This window comes from Neofelis nebulosa, chromosome 10, assembly GCF_028018385.1.
Source record: "Neofelis nebulosa isolate mNeoNeb1 chromosome 10, mNeoNeb1.pri, whole genome shotgun sequence".
Classification (NCBI taxonomy): domain Eukaryota; kingdom Metazoa; phylum Chordata; class Mammalia; order Carnivora; family Felidae; genus Neofelis; species Neofelis nebulosa.
In genome coordinates this window covers 86,389,160-86,412,365 of record NC_080791.1, presented here as the reverse complement: position 1 = coordinate 86,412,365, position 23,206 = coordinate 86,389,160, and the positions used below count along the sequence as shown (strand labels likewise).

General features: G+C 46.8%; 1 protein-coding gene and 2 long non-coding RNA genes across 4 annotated transcripts in view; 2 read left to right on the top strand and 1 right to left on the bottom strand.

The window, feature by feature from the left end:
- Nucleotides 1–1,072: 1,072 nt before the first annotated feature.
- LOC131487658 (uncharacterized) lies at nt 1,073–5,649 on the top strand. The gene is made up of 2 exons (XR_009249871.1): nt 1,073–1,355; nt 3,881–5,649. It is a non-coding gene; the product is annotated as an uncharacterized LOC131487658 (long non-coding RNA).
- RCN1 (reticulocalbin 1) lies at nt 4,943–18,322 on the bottom strand. Its single transcript, XM_058688552.1, has 6 exons — nt 17,916–18,322; nt 13,329–13,522; nt 12,128–12,306; nt 10,348–10,408; nt 7,207–7,406; nt 4,943–6,086 (listed from the first exon to the last, which is right to left on the bottom strand). The coding sequence occupies exons 1-6, from the start codon at nt 18,167–18,169 to the stop codon at nt 5,979–5,981; spliced, it is 996 nt and encodes a 331-aa protein (XP_058544535.1). The 5' UTR covers nt 18,170–18,322; the 3' UTR covers nt 4,943–5,978.
- Nucleotides 18,323–18,484: 162 nt separating this feature from the next.
- Nucleotides 18,485–23,206, top strand: part of LOC131487657 (uncharacterized) — a 98,981-nt gene continuing 94,259 nt past the window's right edge. For both annotated transcript variants that reach the window (XR_009249870.1, XR_009249869.1), the window contains exon 1: nt 18,485–19,431. This is a non-coding gene — a long non-coding RNA (uncharacterized LOC131487657). The remainder of the gene's footprint in view (nt 19,432–23,206) is intronic.

Here is a 23,206-nt window from a genome sequence, read left to right as displayed (position 1 = left end):
TTTGGCCTGTACTAACAGGTCTTCCGTCCATGTCTTTGTGAATCCAGCCCCCCGCAAGCCAACGGACCTTCCAGAAGACGTCAGGAGGGGCCTTCTGAGGCTAGTGAGCCCAGCTTCAGTGTGAATCGTCTGTAGGTAGGACGTTGCCTGTCAGAAAATAAAGTTCAGATTATTCTCTAGACGATTTCTTTTGATTCCTTAGCATATTTTTTAACCCTTGAAATGACTGTCAGCTTCTTACAAGCTTTTATAACAAGCGTCACCTGGCTTCACTGATCAAGCATCTGCTTGTGTCCAGCCAGAGGCAGAGGGCTTTACAGGGTCTCCCTGAGCCCTCTCAGCCACTCAATGGGGCAGGTACCACTCTCACTGCCTTTTTCAGAAGAGGAAAAGGAAGTTTGCAAGTGGGAGTAATTGGCCAAGTGTCCTCCAGTGGGGGGTCCAGCGGACTCTCAGTCACCCAGCTGTGCTTTCTATGTACAGCTTTATCACCAGTATCTTAGCAGCACAGCCACATACTTCCCTGGTTTGGGATCACTGATCTGATAAATCTCCTCAGCTTCTTACAGTTAATAATCATGTGACATCTTTTTTTTTTTTTTTAAAGATGTGACCTTTATAAAACAACAACACCTTTCTTTCGTGTATTTAAAACAGCAAACAAGCCTCTGACGATGTTCTGATAAAAACACAACCTCCTTCACTAATGCCATGGTTGAAGCCTAAAAGTAACCACAAATAAATACAATGTTTGATGCCAAAAGGACTCTACTCTACAATAAAGGTGGTTACCATTTACTGAGGGAGCACTGCCTTCACAAAGTGCTTTACAGGCATTTCCTTGACCAATCCTTATTCCTCTTCTAGAAGGTTGGGATTATTATCGCCGTTTTTCAGATGAAATCGTTGAGGCTTTAAAGTGAACAGCTGGAGTAAGGGGAGAGAGAGGTTCTAGTCTAACCTCTGTCTCAGTCCCGAGGAAGGGCAAGCTACAAGCTTAATCTTTCTGAGCTTCAGTTTCCCCATCTGAAAACATGACCCCATGTGACCTTTTTCAGTTGGGTCCCTGGAGGTTTTTTATGAATGTGCAGACTCTTTTGATCTGCTTTTTAATTTACTTTACTTTACTTTAATTTAATTTAATTTTATTTTAGAGAGACAGAGCATGAGCAAGGGAGGGGCAGAGAGAGAGAGAGAGAGAAACAGAATCCGAAGCAGCCTCCAGGCTCTGAGCCATCAGCACAGAACCCCACAAGGGGCTCCAACTCACAGGCAGAGAGATCATGACCTGAGCCAAAGTCAGACGCTTAACCGACTGAGCCACCCAGGCGCCCCTCTTTTGATCTGCTTTTGAAGTAAGTTCCAAATCTTTGCCACATACACAGAGCTTTGGAACTCCCTCACCATGATGAAAACAGTGCTGAATGTGATTTCTTTGTCATTTGATCCAGTTTCCTCCAGTAGTAGATGGATCTTGAGGCTTTAGGAACACTTCACACAAGAAGGAGAGACTATTAACCAGCGTCTGTAGGCATGACGTCCCTGACCACTAACATTTGGCCAGCTCAGAAAAGTTGTTAGGAAAAATTTTCAGTGTCCATGTGGTTCTGGCATGTACATTATTGCACCTCATCTTTGTGATTACTCTGAAAGCTGGGTATTATTGTTGTTGTCATTATTGTCCATGTTGTGCAGTCAAAACAGGCTTTTCAGGAGGAAGGTGACTTGGCCGAGATCATAGAACTTCTGAGTACAGAGCTAGAATTCAATCCAGCCAAGGCTTTAGACCTGTCTTTCCTTGCCGCCAACTCTGCTTCTCATCCCAGGGGTCCTGAATTTTGAAATGACACCATGCATTGCCACCAGTTTTTAAAATTAGTGGCATATTCACCAAGAGGCACTTTAATGGAGGGCAACATGGTGAGGTGATTAAGAGGGCAGGCCCCCATTAGAGAAGCCTGGATGTGTATCCTGGCTCTGCCACTTCTAGAAGAACGTGATCTGACCTGGGGTACTGTCAGGAGTCACCACGTTTGCTTGCCTGTGTTTGACTCTCACACTGCGGTGCCCCCACACCACAGCCGCCGTGCACCATTGGCCTAGAGTGGACTTTGCAAAAGAAACAATTAAACCTGTGTTGCTTTAAGCCGCTGAGACGGCAGGGTTGTTTGTTAACCGCAGCATAACGAGGCTTATCCCTCTTTCTTACAAGTACCAGCCTCACAGGTTGTTGCGAGGGTTCCAGGAGAAATGTATGTAAGAACTTGACACAGTGGCTGGCACACAGCTATTAGTGTAGGAGAAAAGAAATGCTTATGTGCTTCCACTATACAAGCACCTCCAAGATAGGAGAGTAGCCAGTCCTCACACTCCCGTTCTTTCCTGTGCCTCCGTGGGGACTTGCACGCTGTTTTCCATTTTATGGGAGAAAAATGACAGAGGTACTGAAAACACATGGGATGGTGGGATGCATCATTCCTAGGGTGTGTTTAGCCAGCCTCGGACTCTGGAACTGACCAGAATTGAGAGTGCACATAGGTTCTGTGGAAATAGCTCCACGTTCGTGTAAATCCAGGAGTTTAAGTTCTAATGAGAGTCTTTCCACGGCTCAAATTTTTAATACTTCAGTTTGAGCCAAAGCAGCGAACATTACCGCCCTCACTGGTTTTTAGTGGGAAATTCTAGCACTAGAACTTGTTTTAAGACTCCAGAGAGAGGCAAATCTTAGCTGTGTATGCTTGGAGGAAGCCGGATTTTATCATAAAGGTAACAAAATCCGTTTAGAAAGACTTAAAAACATCCAGTCGGCCATTCACCACTTAACTCCACAAGATGTTTTTGCCTGGGTGGCTAACAGGTAGCCATGCAGCTACAATTTGCTGGGCACCTCTAAGCAGATACGATTCATGCCTTTGCTAACAAGAAACAACTACAATAATCCAAGCAGGTGAAGAAAACCTTCAGATGTTGCTGCTCTAACCACATTTTTGTTACACTCGAATTCATTCAAAAACCTACATAAGAGACAAGAGGTACGAAATGTGTGTTCATGTTTTGCTTGGACAGATTTTGGCTCCTAGCAATTAATGCTTTCAGTCACATTAAGCATATAAATAATGCTTTGTGACATTACAGTATTTCCCATTACAGATCAATTTTGTAGCATTTGTCCATAATCCGACTTGAAATATTACCTAGAAACAAAATATGTTTTCCTTGAAACAGTCAGACCCTATTAGAAATCTAAGGCTTTACAAATCACCATGTTAACAGTTATGTCCCCTAGCTAAGGTTTTCTTTCCTTAAATAGTGTTAAATTCAGCCCCAGAAGCACTAGTCTCTGTGAGGGTTCTCTTCTTATGTGCACTGACTTGAAAGGAAAAATTTAGTGCTCAAAATATATTTAACATTTTACTATGCATAACTTAATAAATCAACCAGTATTCCCTTTTGGGGGAAAAATAATGTTAGCACCTTTTACAAGTGTTATGCTTCTAATTAGGTTACAAGATATTATTTTCTCATTTTTCAAAAGACAGGTTTTCATTGCTTTAAAAAAAAAGGTGTCAGCTTATTTCTGGGTAAGAGAAGTTATTCTCATTTCCTGACCATATAATCATACACCGTGGGTGAGCAAAGAAATAAAGGGAACATATATCAGAATCAAAGGTTGGAGCAGTAAAACTTAGCACTCACCAGTGGAGATTTTGCAGCCAGGAACACCTGGATCTGAGTTTTAGCCCTGCCACTTAGTGGAGTCAGGCGAATTACTGAACTTCTCATTCAGCAAATGTTAGCTAATTTTTAAATAATTTACACAATTTTTTCCCCCTGAAGAATATCCTCTTTGACGAAAGCTAACTACCTCTCATTCATTCAGCAACTAAGATGGACCGGACCATTGCTCTCACATTCTAGCGCACGGAAGACAGACGGTGTACAAACAAGAACATATCAAATGGTGCAGTTGGCTGAAGGCGGCCCCCCAAAAGCTATGTCTACCTCCTAACCCCCGGAACCTGTGAAGGTGATCTTCCTTGGGAAAATGGGTCTTTGCAGATGTAAGTAAGGATCTTGAGAGAAGATCATCCTGGATTATCAAGGTGGTCACTAAATCCAACGACAAGTGACTTTCCAAGTCACACAGAAGAGACACAGAGAGGAAGAAAAGACCATAAAATGGGAGGCAGAGACTGGAGTGATACAGCCACAACCAAGGAACATGTGGGGCCACTAGACTCTGGAAGCAGCAAGGAAGGATTCTGTCCTATATCCCCTCGAGGGAGCATGGCCCTGCTGACACCTTCATTTCAGACTCCGGCCTCTAGAACTGTGAGAAACTAAGTTTCTGTTGTTGTAAGCCTCCTTCTTTGTGGGCATTTGTACATCAACCCTAGGAAACAATGGCATAAATGGTAACACGTACCGAGAAGAAAATAAGATGGGCAAATGAGACAAAATATAAACAGGGACTCAGATATGACCACCATAAATGATGGAGTCTGGAAGGCCCCATTTAGGATGTACCAGCTGAATTCCCTGAGGACATGGGAGAGGGGTGTTCTGAATCTGAGGGCGAGGGGGCAAATATAAAGGGCCTAACCTGGGAATTAATTTGGTGTGTGCAAAGACCAGGAAGTGAGTGGTGCTGATTATGGGAGGTGCAGGGGAGAGTGGTAGGGAGATGCTGAGACAGGAAGGAACCGGACCCTGTAGAGCCTTGTAACCTCAGAGAGACCTAACACTTATAATGACTTGCAGATGCCCTTACGAGCAGAGAATGACGTACGGACTGATTAAATAATGAGTATATGCCAAACATTGTAGCAATCGGATTAAAACCCAGAACCTTTATAATCTTCCTCATGTAATCCCATCCCACTGTTAATTCAATATGAATAAGAATGTCACAAATAGAACATGTGAGGTCAAACACCACAGACACAGTAGAAAATCCTCAGTGGGATCCTTTATTTTGTTCACTTGCTACTTACAAGGTGAAATGTCAACCTGTAAAAGTTGTTTCTACCAGTTCAGCCAATGGCCTGGAACATCATCGTGTCCTCATTCCACGGTGTATAGTCCTGGGGGGCAGATCCAAGGGTCACAGCTTCACGGGGACCAGACGGCGCGGGTTCCAGAGCTCGAGCTCCGCACGCTGCGCGTCCCCAGGACCCCACAGCCTCATTCCTACTGGTGATCAGCGAGGAAATGGATGGTATTTCTATTCACTTTTTCAAAGATCAGACCTACCTCATTTACATGTCAAGAAAATGTTCTCAAGTAAAATAAAGTGTTTATCATTTTCCTATAGCTCTTTGAATGCCTGGCATTCATGTTTTCCCTACCTCTAAAATTCCTTTCTTTTTCACATTATCTTTCTTGATTGCTTCTTAATGTAAAAACAAAAAGCACAAAGATAGGGATTTGTTGTGCACATTAGCAGGTCCGTGCAGAAAAATGCACGGAGGTTTTATATACCATTTACAGTGACAGCTCAGAGTACAAAGTCAAGAAGAAAGAATCTGGAATATTAGACGTGCTCTGAAATAAGCCTACACAGGAGGACACCACTGTAGTTTCATCAGAACTTTCTCTCATCAGCCGTTCAACAGTGGCAAATGCAAAAAACGTGCGGTTAAAATAACATAGCAGTCGCTTCATATATTGCCCCCAACCCACCCAACTTCTGAATATAGGGGCTCTTTCAAATTTTCTTCCCCTTTAGTCTACGTTTAATGGAAAAAGCTAAAAAATCATGTTTTAGCAAGTATCCCCATAGCAATTTACGCAGGTTTTAATGTGTTTGGAGAGAAGTCTCACTGAAAGAATAGCAATAATGATTTTCCAGTAAATACTGAGTGAAAAACAATTTGAACCCCAATCTGAGGTTATAAATTTGCTTTTTTTGTAAATGAGACAACTGTAGCAACCATCCCAGACATGAAAAGAAAGCCTCCCATAGTCTGCTGTATGTATCAAAGCTCATCATGATTTTTTGTGAGATCTTCCCCATAATTGGTAGCTTGGCTTCCGACAAACATGTTCCAGTTGTCTAATATCTCCTCTTTAGTTAGCTTTTCATCCTGCAAGAGAGAGGAAAGACCTCTGTCACAGCAGCTCTGGTAACTCTGAGTAATAGTTCAGCATGAAGCTCATGTTATTTCATGGGTTTTCAACATCTAAAATATTACAGGTCATAATGAAGAAGCTGCTAGGTACCTCCAGCAGTCACCGTCACACTGCCCTGCAAAAACTAAACCGGAACAGCCCCCTGGCTTAAAAGCTGTGCTAAAATACATCAGGCAAGTCCTCGAGGAATTCAGAAGCTAGAACCCAGTTATGTCTACACACAGTGCTGACATTCCCCAAACAGGCCCCAAAGAATTCCATTCCCCTTTTATAGCCTGACTGCAAAACTCTACTGCGTCCCAAGAACTTGCAACAGTGATCCAACTGGAAGACACAGGACTTCTTTCTAAATCTTGTTTGTTTACTTGGATATTTATCAACAGGTATTGAAGTGCTGGGCATCAGAGCCAGCAGTAAGTGCATGCTTGAAGATGCCTGGGATGTAACGGGATGGCATCCTTGCATCTGATAAATGACAGATGTTTGATAAATTATCTGCTGAGTGACTGGCTGAATGAACAAACCTGTCCTAGGGCAACTCAGGGTATATCTCTTAAATCCCTGCCCTGCCCACAGCAAACAAAGTTACTGGTTCTGCAGTCCTAGGAGATGGCAGTGAATTAAGTGTGTGGCCCATAGCAGACTATCCAGGAATGTCTGGGCCAATTGAGTTCACCGTGGGTTACCAAGGTCTTGGCTAGGGGCGCCTGGGTGGCTCAGTCAGTTAAGCGTCTGACTTTGGCTCAGGTCACTGATCTCACAGTTCCTGAGTTTGAGCCCTGCGTCCGGCTCTGTGCTGACAGCTTGGAGCCTGGAGTCTGCTTTGGATTCTGTGTCTCCCTCTCTCTCTGCTCCTCCCCCACTCACTCTCTCTCTCTCTCAAAAATAAATAAACATTAAAAGAAAATTTTTAAAAATCAAGGTCTGGCTAAAGTTTACAAGTCTGTAATGTAGGTCAAGAATGACACGGCTGCATGGGCCACGGGCCAAATGCTATCACTAAAGAAGCAAACAGAACCAATCTTATGTAAACTGTCTCCCTTCAAGGAACGATTCCAGAACAACGTGAAATACCTTGTTTTTGTCTGACTCATACACCAGGTGCCTGGCCTCGGCCTGAGCATGGTCATAGTCCTGAGGGAGGATCCAGTGGCGAATCTCATCTTTGTCCAACTTCCCATCCTTGTTCAGATCCCGGAACTCATTAAACTGCTCCCGTTCTGACACAACCCAGTCAGGCTCAGGGCCGTTCTCCTCGTGGGAAAACATATCCGCTAGAAGGGAAGGTTGTTCTTAGTTACGAGGACAAGTGGGAAGGTAAGTCAAGGAAAACCTGACCTCCTGAGTTTTTGGAAGGATGATGACCAATCAAGAGACCTAACCCAGAAGTCTCGTGGGCAGTTTCTTGGGGATAATGACAGAATGATTTATCCACTATGAAAGCTGCTTGGCAGAATAGAAAGAACTGAGTTTAGGAATCAGAAGATGAATCCAGTGAGTTCAGTGACTGGGATTAAGTTACTTAATTCAGTGACTGAGTCCTAAATTGTCTATAACATGGAGGTAATATTTAAAAACCACAGAGTTATTATGAAGATTACATAGGATACTCTCTATAAATACACTCTACAACCCAAATTGGCACTATCTAAGTGAAAAACCAATAAGAACCAACATCAAGCACTTTCTACAGTCCAGGTATTATATAAAAAATATTTTACATACACTTTTTTCATTTAATTTTCTTAACAATCTTATGAAGTAGGTATTGTTATTATTCCCACTTTATAGATGAAAACACTGAGGCACAGCCTTACTCCAAGGACCCACAGCTAGCATGAGCTCAAGACAATGTAGGAGCAGGAGCACTCTGCTTCCAACCCATGGCCTTTACTGCTTACTCCTATCGTTGCTGACATCATTCCCAAGGGGCTTTTGCATAGATCATTTTATTTCACCCTTATAACAATTATATACGATGGATTATTATTCTTATTATACAAAATGGCAGGGAAAGAAAAAAGAAGGCAATGTTCATATGCATTGTTTGCTAAGTCACTAGATCTTCTTGGACAACACAGCTACTCTGTGGGCAGTTTTCTCTTTAATGGAAACTCAAGTTGGAAATGTCAGGAGGTAGAGAGAGCAGGTAGTGAATCAAGGGAAAAGAGAAGGAAGACTCTTGTTTCAGCACAAGTTGGACCCACACTGGAAATTTGCAGACTGTTTTTGAGAAAGAGCTGTCACATTTATTAGCTAACTTGGGCATCGTCTAATCCTACAAGCCTGGGTGCTATGTATTCCCATTTTATGGATGAGGAAGCTGAGGCTTCTCATGATTACGTGACTCCCACTGGGTCACACAGCTAGTAAGTGGAGAAGCCAGGGATCCCAAGTGCAGTGCTGTTGTTCCCAGTGCACCACATCACCACCGGTTTTCCACTCCCTCCCACCTGAAAAGAAGGCTTCTCCATCAATGAAGTCACTTGCAGGACAAGTCCACACGTCAGGCCTCTCTGACTGCGAGTTGCTCAGAACTGGATTTTCAAGCACAATGCCCCCCACCTCCCTCCCTGCCCAGTATGAAGAATGGAATGTTTCTTTTAGGCAAAGCCACTGGGAGTTTTGCCCCTGACTTTGCACCGTTTCAATGCAGAGTTCAGGAGGGCCAGGAAGAGCACACACTTTTAATCAAAAGTGCTACATTGCTTGTTTCAATCCGTCAGCCTTTTCTAATTCCATCACCACTGTCAAGGTGAGGCGTCCGCAGCTCTGAACTGTCCCTCGCGCATGCACCGGGCCAGAGGACGGCTCTGCGGCTTGCACGGACGAGTAGCCTGTCAGCATGTGTCATCCCACAAAGGTAGAGCCACCGAGATCACTTTAATTACTGTAGTGAGAGCCACCTGTCTGTTACCACAGGCCGACGAAGAACAGCGTTCGGTCCTGCAGATCAGATATAATTTCTAATGATTAGAAGAAACTTTGCTCTCCATTACCGAAGGCACTTGTTCCTGTGCCTGGGGTGGCAAAGTGATACAACCACAGACTAGAGACTGATGGTGACTCGGGCTCCTGTTTTATGCTGAAAGGTAATTAACTGCCTCTATTAAATAGGAGTACAAAAATGATATGCATCCCATCCCTCAAATGATTTTCCAGCCTTTACTTTATTGACACTCGGGAGAAGAGCCACCACCACAAGGCAGCCTGCTGTTGGAACCAAGTAGCAGAGCCCTGAAGTGGCAGTGACAAGGGTCGAGTGGAAGCTGCCATGTTGCCTGCCCCAGTCCTTTATGCCTGGAGACCTACAGGCTGCTCGGGAGGGCTCTAGCCAGCCAGGTGACTTCTGACCCGGGGGCATTAATCAGAGCCCCACTCCACCAGTGCTTGGGCCCCTGACAATACACTTCCTGATGCTTGAAGGGGAGCCCATCAGAACAAAATGCTAGGTTCGGTACTCCCAATCAAAGGATCAAAACCCAGAGGCACACAATGGCTAATCAAGGGGCAACCGTGCGCTCCGTAAAAGGATGTACCTCTTTAAGAAGGGGCACCTTTCTGCAGATGCCTGGGTGTTCAACACAGCTTCATCTGCTTAGTGCTTTTAGATCCCACAGACTGACCCACAGTGTGACTTCAGGGTCCTTCAGGGTCAGTCTGCTCTAGCCTAACTGTAAATCTGTCGGATCCCCACGTTCACTCTGCAAACGTAAAACTACACAGTGTGGAGGAGGGCACCTCTCAGAGCCGTGGGCCCGCTCTTGGCCGCTGTGTGAAGTCTCATAAATGCCTCCCTGAGATTGTACCACTAGGGACTGGTATGACAAGGCCCTCCCCAGTGGGAAGGCACAACAATGGCAACTTCAGGCTTGCAGCTGTTGCTAAAAGAGACGTCTGGGGGCGCCTGGGTAGCTTGGTCGGTTAAGCATCTGACTTCGGCTCAGGTCATGATCTCACGGTCTGTGAGTTCAAGCCCCGCGTCGGGCTCTGTGCTGACCGCTCAGAGCCTGGAGCCTGTTTCAGATTCTGTGTCTCCCTCTCTCTCTGCCCCTCCCCTGTTCATGCTCTGTCTCTCTCTGTCTCAAAAATAAATAAACGTTTAAAAAAAAAAAAAAAAAAAAAAAAGAGACGTCTGACCAAAGCAGCTAGACATGTAAGTGGAAGAATGTTGCCCAGTTGGGACAGAAGAACAAGACCCCAGGCCACACTCACCAATATACTCGTCCTGATCCAGAAACCCATCCCCATTCTTGTCGATGTCCTCTAGAGTTTCCTAGGAAGCAGAGGGGAACAGAGAATGCAAGATGGCTATGTGCTCTAAGTAAGTCTGAGAATTCTACCTACTGTCCTCCTTTCTCTGGCTTTTCTGGCTGAAAATGCTTGGAAACTTTTGGCTCATCTCTTTTCCTCCCCAGGCGTTAAGTTTCTTATCTGTAAAACAATAGGCAGTGGCTTCGGTTCCTCCTCCCCCATCCCATAATTGTAACAGCACAACACTCTCTTCACATGAAAATGTACGTATAAGCCCAGAGGGACTCTGATTTTATCAAGAAACCATGCCAGGCCAACTATCTCCATCATCCAGCCAAATCATCCTCGGCGGTACCTGTGAGGAACCCAGCTCGGGAACCACCAGCCTAGACAATCACAAAAAAATAGATTCCAGTGCTAACTGGACTATGAAGGCTGGGTTGGTGTCATAAAAATACGAAACAGTGAGCAACTAAAAAATAAAAGTGTATCTGACTTTTGAATGTATATGTTCTATGTTTAGTCCATTAGACTTCTTAATTAGGTTTATTGCTAGGGTGAGTAATTAAATGAATTTACTGTCCATTGTCACAGCAACTCACAGGCATATCCTGGGTTAAAGAAAATAGCCACCCAAGAGCAGAGCGTCAATCCAGAGGCACATAATCTTCTTGTGGACAATTCCCTAATCTTCATTTGCCTCTGGCAAGTTAGGTGTGGCTAAATGGATGTTGGGTGGTAAAAAGAAATGTTTCTTAGAGCCACTGCCCAATCCTTAGTGTCTTGGTGGTCATGAGAAGGAAGAATAAAGCAAGAGTGGATCCCATCTACCAGCTGGAAAACTAAAATATAGTCCAGAGCTGATTATGAACAAAAACTTTAGCCACTTGTTTCCCAGCATCAAAGCAGTGAGAACTGGCCTGGCATATCTGCCCAGGAAAGAGATGATGGCATTTATTTTACTGTCATGGCAAATGAAGACATTTGGGACCCTGCCAGCCACTATGGAAAGCAACTACACTCAGAGGCCTTATAAGCATCTCTCAGAGCCTAGGGTCAGACTCATTCATCCTCCAAAGACCCAGCCCGAAGAGGAGAGTCCTTCCAGCTACAGTTTTATTTTAAGTTTCTATATGTCTTAACAATCATGCATTCCATTTCAGAGTCTTTTCCCAGTTCCTTCAAGGGTGCAAAATGGACAGAGACTAGCTCGTTGCTCACAAAACCCTTCTGCTCTTTTCGGGCACACATCTGTATTTCCCTGCCTTGTCATATCTAGAAGCAGTCCGTGGAAGGTAAAAGGGAAGATGATTCATTTCCTGGCCAGAACAGTAAGGGTAGACTGTTGCCTTCTCCTCATCCCCTATCTTTTCCTTTGTCTCCCAGCTGGTTGTTGCCAGGATGACCTTGAAGCCACAAGATGGCAGAGTGTAAGATGTAAGCAGCCTGAAAGTACTTGGAGAAGTGCCCAGAAGACCCACCTGACTCAGGCCATCTGCACTGGACTTGGTATAAGCAAAAATAAGCTCTGTTTTACATGGCTAGGATTGGGGCTGTTTGTTACAGCAGCTAGCCTGCCCTGACTCACAGTGGTAGACAAGTATTCCATTGTATTCTACTTCAGAGTTCTTCTCCAATTCCCCGCAGGTTGAATGAAGAATGCTCTTTCTTTAGAAGAAGGGACAAGACTTTGGTACAGATTTCGCTCTGGTCTTTTCCCAGTCCGGGCTCTTTATCTTACCAAAACCACAATTTCCTTCATATGCTCAAACTCCTCAGGGTGTAAAAAGGCGGTGAACTCCTCCCGAGTGGCTATCTGGTCACCATCGAGGTCTGCAGCCTTGAACCTTCTCTCATCACGTGGCAGCATCTTTTTAAAGGTGTTATGATCTAAAGGATCTTGAAACTCTTCAGGGTTTCCTGCAAGATGTGTGCAGAAACATTTAAACTGGGCAGCTAAGGAAAGCATTTCCTTCCAGATCAGTCATCATTCATGCCCAAATGGTACACACAGGACAAAAAAGGTCCTGACCAATTGAGTTCTTTGAAGCATTTTACCTTTAGCATCTGTCCCTTCATCCCTCCTATAATCCAGGCCCCAACGGCTTATTGGGGGCATTATAGCAAGTGGTTAGGAGTGCTGGCTTTAGGCCATACTAATGTCCTGCTTTTCTTCGCAGAACTCTGCTTTCATAATATCATTCTTTGACCTAGAACACGCACAGGCTCCCTAGTACCTGCAACATTCTGTCTAGACGTTTCTGTCTGGCCTTCATAATCTCCCTTAATGTAACCACGAGTGTGTACTCCACCAGCTCTCCTCAGACTTATCTCCTAGCTCTCTCTACCATGTACCCAGTGGGGCTGCACTCTACGCTTTGCACACATTCCTCTACCTTCACAAACAAGCATGTCTTACATCCAAACCCTACCCACTGCTGAATTTACTGCTGCACCTTTGCTCCTCCAATGGACCCACCTTCCCCACTTGCCTCTATCTCTCCAAATATATATCCATTTTTCAAGGCCCAGCTCCCAGACCACCCTCCACCAGGAAACCTTCCCTGACTGCTTCAGCTCACTCGGTCCTTGCTGTCTGAAACTTGGCAGCATTTTGAGACTGTAGCACAGGCACACTTCATCTCTGCTCTGTTCTCTTTGTTCTTTGTGCCTCTGAGATTGTAAGCTCAGATTGGGCAGCAACCTAAGTCACTTTTTATTGGACCCGGGACCCCTCCCGCTACTCACCACCCACAGCTTCATTCAGGGTAAGGAGCTCTGTACATTCTTAGTAAGCAGAGGAGGATGTTATACAAGCAGGCTCTACTTAGGGGGTTGTGACATCTCCCGGAGGCAGTAGATGTGTTGAGAGAGGAGAGGCTCCCACAAGGAGCTTGTTATGTGGGCCCCAGCTGTGCAAATGCTCAGGCAGCACCTCTTACCTAGGTAGTAACCATAGGTGGCTTGTTTGTATTCTTCCCAGGAAATTTTATCATCTTTGTCCCGATCATAATCCTTCCAGACTTTAGCGACATTATCGTAGATGTATCTTCTCTGCACTCGCTTGATCCAAGTTTTCAGCTCCTCAGTAGTAACAAAGCCATCCCCATCACTGTCAATTCGGTCAACAATCTTCCTGTAGTTTAAAAAAAAAACAACAACAACCCACAAGGCTATTATCAAGGCTTGTGTGATCCTGATCCAGAAAAAGATCAAACACCACAGAACCTAAAATGCATAAGCAAGTGAAATAAAAGCAATGATCCAGTTGTGCTGGAAAAGATCTTAAAGTTCATCTTTTCTGAGGGTAATATGCGTCCTCCCCTCATTGCCAATGGCAGAGACTACCAGCGGACCACGCCCTCTGTCCTGATAAACCCAGGCGTGCCTCTGAATCCTTCTCAACACAGCACTGTGCAGGTGGACACCACCAATTGATCAGAGTTGATTGTGAGATGAAACCCAACAGTCTTCTCCAGATGCAGTCCAACTCCCTTGTGTTACAGTGATGGAAACAGAGGCTGAGAGAAATGAGACGACTTTTCCAAGATCACACAGCTAGTATTTAGTATGACAGGGTAAGAACCCATGTCTTCTGGTGCTAGGTCTAATGCAAAATAAAATAAAATAAAATAAAATTTGAAAAAAAGGAAAATTCTAGGTAAACCAGAAGATAAGCAAGTTCTTTTCTTTTTCTTCTTCTTCTTTTTTAAAATATCACCACTTTGGACTCATACTCGACACTTAGAAGACCAGATCTTGTTGGCCAAAGCATAAAACATCAGGGATGAAAGAGCCTTCACATCATGAAAACTATTCAAGAAGCCTGACCAGCTGAGCCAGCTACAGGAGCCTACACCCTGCCCTTTGGATGAAGACACCTATGTCCAGGGGGGGTCTCCTGCTCCACAGCTAGCCCGGGGTCCAGCGACTGCCCGCTGGACTCTACTGAGGTACCCCCAAACCCTGGTCCAAAGTAAACTTCAGGCTGGGAACTCACCAGTGTCCATCTCTAGGCCAGAGGGTCCCAAGCTAGAGATGCAGTCCCTGTGGGGAACTTCAAGGACACCCACAAGCCATTTCCAATGCTTAAGAAAGTTCCAGTAGTCCATTTACCTGGGATGCGGTCAGCCAGGCTACTTAGGGATTTATTTCTTTGCTTAGAGTTGCAGTCTATCAACTCAGCGGGAAAACTTTCTTACTGTCAACAGAAGTTCTAACTGACACTCTTTCATTAATTAGAAATGGGGAAGGAATTTATTAGTATGTATAAAGTTACTATCTCCTACCTGAATCTGGGGAGCCCGTTTCCCTCTTTCTCAGGAAAGTGTGAGTGCTACGAACAGCTTTCCTGTGTCCCCTCATTTGCCATCTTAACAGGTCCCAGAGCTAACAGACTAAGCCTCAAGTGTCCTCAGGCTTCCTTCTAGGGATTCACAGCCTTTCTGGATCTCAGTTTGCCTGACTATAAATTGGAACACCTGCTTTACAAGGGATGTTGTGGGGAATACAGGAGAGAATGTGTGCCCAGCCTCACTAAGGGACGCAATCTAGATCACAGGTGGATGGAGAACTCAGCGAACACCCAGCAGATAACAGAAGTAACAGAAGTGAGCCAAGACTCCAGGTGGAGCCTCGGGCAACCTGGAGATGCCCATCTCTGCTCCAGACGATGAATGCCACATGGAAATAGAAGTCCACGGTGTCAAGAGAAACCAGAAATCAGTGTCTGTATGTGAAATCGCTCAGTTTAAATGTGGGCAAGTAATTTACATTTTTTCTAAGAACTCATAGCATGTTTGTGACTGCGTGTGGCCTGTGGGCCTCCGCTCTGCAAGCCCCTTGGCCTAGCTGTCTCCAGAAGCCCTAGAGCTGTCACATTTTCAGAATCTAAGGTCAGGAGGTGACTGCCTGGATCCAGCCCAAGCCTGGGGGTGGGGGGGGGGGGTGCAGAGGGGACTGCTGCACCAGGAGCTATGGGCAGAAAGGTGGCTTTTCACGTTCCATCACGTCCCAACCTTCCACCCACCTTCTAGCCTGGATTTACCTTACAGGTGAGTGTCTGTCCACTACCTCCCTGGTAGCTCAGGCCAGAGACCAGATGTCCCCCCAGAGACCACTTCCCCACCCCACGTTAAGTCCAGAGCAAGCACTGAGTGTTCTCCTTCCCACGTGCCTGGATTCACAGTCTCCTGCCCTCGGGACTAGCTGTGCCTGGTTAAGGCACTCGTGGCCACTCCCCTGCCCCTGGTCTCTCCATCTGTGCCTCAGTTATGTTCTCTGTCCTCCTGCCTGTTTGACATTACTAACAAGTTTTTGGGATGGTGACATTTTGATTACGTACAGGATAACACCTAATCTCTACCTCAAAGAGATCCTTCCTGCTCTGCTCTTAGGTCCCCTCCCACCTCCCACTTCTGCCCTGTCCCTTTACTGTCCCAACAGCCTTCATCCCCCAGAACAGGTTTCAAAACTTTTATAAGCAGGCTGTTTTCAGGAATGCCTTCCTCTGCTTGTGCACCTGGCAACCTCTGAGCCATCCCGCAATCTCTGATCAGGTGATGTCCCCAAACCCCTAAACCTGGCTCTCCAACCTGAAGCCCTAGGGGCTCCTTTTCCCGAGTGTGGTCACTGTGGTTTTTACCTGCCGCCATCATAGCAATTACACATTAGTGTCTGCTTGTGTTTCTCTCCTCTACTTTTATTTATTTATTAAAAAAAATTTTTTTAATGTTTATTTTTGAAGGAAAGAGAGACAGAGCGTGAGCAGGGGAGGGGCAGAGAGAGAGGGAGACAGAGTCCGAAGCAGGCTCCAGGCTCCGAGCTGTCAGCACAGAGCCCGACGCGGGGCTCAAACTCACGAAGCGCGAGATCATGACCTGAGCCCAAGTCGGCTGCTTAACCGACTGAGCCACCCAGGCTCCCCTTCTCTACTTTTAATTATAAGTACTTTGAGGCCTAGAGCATAAGATTTTATCTTTGTATCTGCCAAGCATCTAACACGGTGCTTGGCACACAATAGCCATGGAAATGTTTCTTGCATGAATACATGAACAAAGTTAAGGTGTCCCTACCAGGGCCAAATGCAGAGCAACTTCACCAGCACTAGCTCTCACCACTAGGCTTATGGTCATGGTAAAGGCATTAAACTGGAAGCTGTTAGGACTGCAAACTGCAGAGTTCCCTACTCCAAATCCCAAAACCTCCCCTCCTCCTCGCAGGTGACAGTGCTGCCTCTCAGGGTCCCAGAATAAATCAGTTTCCAAGTGCTTCAAAGCTAATACAATAGACTGAACTCATCAATGGCCCCCATTGTGAAGTCCTGAACAAGAAGAGAAAAGTACTTCTCGGCAAAATAAAAGGTGATTGTTTGGAGGTGACTTTGAAGTCCAAAGATCTTTTTATCAGGGCGGGCAGATGGTGCACCCACACAATAGGTATAATTTAGCCTCATATCTTAACCAACCACATTGGCCTTTGGTGGCCCCCTTCAGCACAGGGATGGCTGTTCTTTTTCATGTATCAGGACAGAAAGATCCTCCACTCCCAGGAAGCAGGTTCCAGAAGGCCTGATGCCCAGTAGGCAGGGCTACTGGGACCCTCCCCCGCCCAGCCTCCACTTGGGACCAGGCCATGGCTGCTGATTCCTCTATGGAAGGGTTCCCAGATACCTCTGCACAATGACCAAGTGTGTCCCCAGGGGACCAGGAGAGGGTGCACTGAGATGTACCTAAGTTTTGTTTTCCAGGTTTGGTTCCTGATTCAACTGCCTTCAACTGTGAAATTCACAATCTGCCACCACACCCTCCAGCTTTTTGCCCTCAGTTGCCAAAGGACTGGGTGCCTCCGCAGACATCTGCTGGAAAGAGAAACTGGGGGACCGGTTTCCATTCCCACTTCCCACTCCCTATCCCCTAATGTCCCTATCTTCTCACCAAGGTTTGTATATCCCTGCTTCTGCTATCTCCACTACTAGGCAGAAGGCAAGAACACCCCTGCCGCGGCCCAAGAACACCCGCCAGGAATCTACCCTCTCCTTCATCTGCTCCTTCAGCTTTGATCCATTTGTGTTCATCCTGCAGACCTTCTTAGCAGTGTCACAAAACCTCCACCCCGGGAATTGGGGGAGAAGAGGGAAACTGGGAAGGTGGGGAAGAACTCATGTCACTAAAAGGCCACTGTGCACAAACTCTTCTTTTGTACCCACTCTCCCCTCCCTTCTGATGCAACCGAGGGGAGGGGGCGGGCCCTCGCCGCCCTGGCTCCCGCTGCCGCTGCCACGTTCCTGCCTCCCAGCGGGAAGCCACCCCGGCCCGGGCGCGGCGGCTGTCCCCACGCTTTGGTTCCCCGGCCCGCGGGCAATTCAGCGCGAGCCCGGCCGCCGCAGCACCCGCCGGACCCCGCCCTCCGACCGCGCGCCCGATTTCGCTTTCGCTTTGCTTTGCGGCGCGCGTCCCGCGTGGCTCCCGCCGGGGTGCCCCCGCGGGCACCTGCGACGCCCCCCAGCGCGGCCCGGACCGCGGCCTCACCCCAGCCTCTCCTTGCTCTCCTCCGAGGTGAGCTGGTCGAAGGTCTTGGAGTCCTCTTTGCCCAGGAAGGCCTCGTGGTCGTACTGGAAGCTCTGGTTGTCCTCGGCCGGCCGCTCGCCCAGCTCCGAGTCGGGCCGCACCACGCGCTCCTTGCGCACCGTGGGTTTGGCCCGCAGCGCCCCGGGCGCCAACGCCAGCGCCAGCAGCAGCCCCAGGGCGAGCCCCAGGAGGCGGTCGCGGCCGCCACGCGCCATCGTCAGGACGGGAGAGCGGCCCGCGGGGAGGCACGGAGCGAGCGACGAGGACGGCGACTGGGGAGTGGGGGCTCCCAGCGCGGCGGCGGCGGCGGCAGCGGCGGGGGAGGGGACGGGCCCGCCCCGCGCCAGAGCGAAGGGGCGCGCCCCGGGCCGCGGGCAGGGAAGCTTCGGGCAGCCCGGCTAACGCGCCCATTGGCCGCCGGGCTGCGGGGAGGGGGGGAGGCCGGGGAGGCCGAGCCACGTCGCCAGCCCGGGCGGTGGGCGCGGGGCTCGGGTTTCTCCTCGGCCCCTCCCCGCGATCTCGTCGCGAGGGGCGGGCCCAGGCGTACTGGGCTGGGGACTCCGGGCTCCTAGGAAGACGGGGAAGTTCTTTGTCAAGCAACAGATGTTCAGGATAAAATTCCCTTTCTCTTCTTCCAGTTATGGAGAATTGAAAGGAACGAGGCGCTGCCGCTCCCCAACTTCCAGCTGGGCGCCTGAACCCCAGCCCTAGACCTCAACCCCAAGATGCGCTCTTAAACCAAATTCATCCCCACTTACCCAAACTTGGAGTCTGGTACAAACACAAGAGGCTGGAAAGAAACCTGGGTGGCTGAGGTCCACTAGAAACTAGGGCGCAAACCCAAATGTTGGGGAGGGCCCAACAAGTAGATATGACGAGGGGCCAGCTAAACTGAGCGGTCCTGTATATGCCTGCTGCCAGGAGTGCAGGCCCCAACCTGGCAGATAGTCCCGTTACCTCCCCCGCCAAATCAGGATTTCGAGGTCCATGTTTCCGTTTCTAAACCACGGTAACTCATTTTACAAAAACACTGCGCAATTCAAACAAATCTTGCCTATACATTGAATGCTGGGTAATGCTACCAATATAGAGAAGTTCTGTAGAACTTTCTGCAGCCATAAAAATGTTCTGTCTCTGGGCTGTCCAATAGTGGGTATTGAGACACTTGATATGTACCTAGTGTAACTAAGGTTTTGAAATTTTAATTTATGTTCAAACTTAAATAGCTACATGTGGCCAGTGGTTGTCATACTGGATGGTGCAGGTCTAGAGCAATGACTCTGTGTCATAGCCTTTTGAGACTCATTGAAAACCAAGGGCCTCCTTCCAGGAAAATATGCATATAATTACTGACATGAATGTTTGATTAAAGTTTCAGGATGTTCATGGATTGTCTGAAGGCCTACTCTTGTGCCTCAGGTTCAGCATCTCTAGAAAATTAAGCCTGTGGTCGAAGAGAGGAGCCCCCTGGACAGAGGTACTCCTGGAGCATTTCCTTTATCTTGTTCTGTCTCCCCATCCTGATAGTCTAGAAAAGGTCCCTGGGCTGTGCCTCTTGCTCTTGTAAGAAGGATGCCAGGACATTATTGGCATAGATCCAAGTACCTTTTTTATGAGGACTTCTTTCAATCAATTAATGAATAATTATTGTATGCCCATCATGGCCTAATTACTGGCCTGGGTGATGAGGGTACGATGCAGGATAAGACCTTCATGGTCTCTGCAGCTACAGGGTTTGTGAATAGATCATTCATTCATTCATTCATTCAATAAATTAAGCACCTGTTAAATGTCAGGGCTGTGATGGGTACTGGTTTACCAAGTAGCAAATCAGTGTGATAAGTGCTGCGGGAGAAGGCATTCAGTATTATGGGGGTACATCAGAGGGACAGAACCCAGATTTGGGGATCCACTGGGGAAAGCCTCCAAGAGAAAGGGACATCTAAACAGAGACTGAAGGTAGGTGGGTTAAGCCAGACAGCAGGGGTGTGGATATATGAGGGGAGAACAAGGTTCTGTGTGAGCTGGCACAGAGCAGAGGAGTTTGAGGTATTATCCTGGTGATGCTGTACATCCCCATCTGCCCACAGTGAGATGCAGGGATGTAGTCCTCGGTGCCTCACCAAACCTGAGCTGACTTTTTGTGGGACAGGAAGTGTGGTGCTTGAGACCAGATGTATTTCCCACTGCCGGTACAGAGGCTTAAATTTCTAGCAATAGAGAAACGTTACTCTGGGTGTATAAGAGCTCCTTATTAAAATGCAAGGGCCCTGAGTAGGTGGCTTTGTACCTTCAGTGCTCATCACACAAGCAGGATGTGAATTGAGTAGGGGGGAGAAACAGGAGTGGGAGGAGGCACAGAAAGATCAAGAGGAGGAGGATTAGGAAGGGAATAGGAAAGTGGGTGGGGATTGGAGATAGTCTTTGCTTTGCTTCTTCACAGCTTTGCCACAGGCAGGCTGGGCCCCTGGGATTGATCCAGACTCTCAGGATTGAGGACAGCACATCCTTTGCCCTATCCTAGTTGGCTTTCTGCCAGACACTAGTGCTTTCCAATAGTTAGATTGTTCCAGAGGTAATCTTGGCTCCCGTGAGAATCACCAGAGAATTCCAGCACTGCTGTAAACCCGGAAGAGCTTATATAATTTCCCCTGGGATGGCATACACTTTTTCTGTTTCTTTTGATGGAAACTAAAATGTCAAAATAACTATTCTTCCCATCCCCCGCTACTTGTTAAAAGACCTTATTTATTTGGAGTTTAGGTTTTCTTTACCATTTCAAAAACTCAATTTATTTAAAGTAAACAACAACAACAACAACAACAACAAAAGAAAACAGCTCACCCACAGTGAGCCCCACATCAGGCATCCCAAGTTTTACAACATACACTTGAGAGACAAGCCTGCAAAACATTTAACTTTGAAAACCAATGGGGCTAGCATCCCAAGACCCACAAGACTGGGAGTGAGCTGAGAAACTGCTCTTCAGGGGCTCAAGGGCTCAGGCTCATCAGCTTCCGGGTTCAGCTCAGGAATGGCTGGTTGCACCCAGACTTTAAGTGAAGGGGGTTCACCTCTCTATATGAAAGCATCCCAGAGCACCAGAATCTCCCAGAAGGGAGCTTTTACACACATGTGGTGCCCTGAGTTTTGTGGCTGTGGCCTCGACTCTCTTGATCACGTGGCTCTGAAGACCAGGGAGCTTGCAACCCTTGTCCCGTGGAACCATAATAATTGGTGTCACCATCATAGGCCCTATCTGGTGCACCAATTTTTGTGGCTACTGCTGGGGGGCACTTCTACATCACCTAGCTCTGGGGGCCAGCAGGACTTATGCTAGTGGGTCCCACAGGACTATGAACAAAGGAGACAGAGTTCTTAACCAGTTGACACCCCAGGGAAGAAAAAGCAAGAGGAAACAGACCCAGAAGCTCAGTCTTTCTGTGAAAGAGGCACATTAGCTAATCATCATCAGACTGATACTTTAGGGGCAACATTCTAATTAAACAGGCATCTAGGTGCTAACTGTGATCCTTTCCACAGAACTCTGAGGGTAGGCTCTATCTTTAGTCTCACCTTCTGTTGCAATCCAAAGTGCCAGTGTCTTCCTGGAGGGTGCCCATGTCCGGTGCCCCATTTTGGTGGCTGTTGCCAGGGGACACATTTACATTGCTTGGCTCTGGTGGCCAGTAGGGCTTATGCTGGTGATCCCACAGGACTATATATATTTGCACACTTTAAAAAAAAATTTTTTAAATGTTTATTCACTTTTTTTTGAGGGGGGGTGCAAGCGGGGAAGGGGCAGAGAGAGAGGGAGACAGAATCCGAAGCAGGCTCCAGGCTCTGAGCTGTCAGCACAAAGCCTGATGCGGGGCTCAAACTCACAAACCGTGAGACCATGACCTGAGCTGAAGTCAGAGGCTTAACCGACTGAGCCACCCAGTGCCCTATATTTGCACACTTTTAAAAGCTGTTGCCTGAGGGTTTGGTTTTCAGTAAGTCTGAATCTAGCTGCTGAAATCCTCCCCCTTTGAGACACTGACAAGTCTTCGTACACCCTCAACCACTGGGAGCTGTTAAATATATAATAGCCTCCCTGGACACGCACAAAGGTTTAAAAGACAACAAAGAGCTGAGGCAGGGTTGAGTGACAAGGTTCATCTCCTACACAAGGCTACTCCTTCTGTAGACTTGGAGAGGGGACTGTTTCATCTACTAGATAGAAACCAACACAGGGAATCCGGCAAAATGAAGAAAACAGAAGTATAGGTTCCAAATGAAAGAACAAACTAAAAACTCAGAAAAAGCTGTAGTGAAGTGGAGATAAGGAATTTATACTTATCTCTGATAAAGAATGCAAAGTAATGGTCATAAAGATGCTCACCAAATGGGGGAAGAATGGATGATCACAGTGAGAACTTCAACAAAGAGCTGGAAAATGTAAGAAAGTACCAAACAGATGCCACAAAGCTCAAGAATACAATAGATGAACTGAAATATACACTAGAGGGGTCAACATCAGACTAGATGAAGTAGAAGAAAGAATCAGTCAACTCAAAGACAGAGCAGTGGAATTCATCCAAACAGAGCAGCAAAAAGAAAGAAAGAAAAAAGAGTAGAAAAGAGTGGAGATCACTTAAGAGACTTTAGGAACAATGTCAAATAGAGTAACATTTTCATTATCGGTCTCCCAGAAGCAGAAGAGAGAGAAAAAGGGGCAGAAATCTGATTTGAAGAAATAATGGTTGAAGCTCCCCTAACTTGGGGAAAGACATAGATGTCCAGACCCAGGAAGCCCAGAGAATTCCAAATAAGAAGAACCCAAAGAGACCCACACTAAGACACATTACAATCAAAATGTCCGAAGTTAAAGACAAGAAGAGGATATTAAAAGTAGCAACATAAAAACAACATGTTACGGGGGAATCCTCATAAGATTATCAGCATATCTTCCAGCAGGAAAGTAGCAGGCCAGAACGGAGTGCTGGAAAACAAACAAACAAACAAACAAACAGCCAAAAAAACTTCCAAATGAGAATACTCTACCTGGCAAAGTTATCATTCAGAAGTGAAGGAGAGATACAGTGTTTTTCAGACAAACAAAAACTAAAGGAGCTCACCAGTAAACTGGCCTTATAAGAAATGGTAAAGGGCCTTCTTTAAGTTGAAAAGAAAGGATGCTAATTAGTAACAAGAATACACATGAAATCACAAGCCAGCAAGTTTACCAGAGAGAACCCAGAAAAGAGACA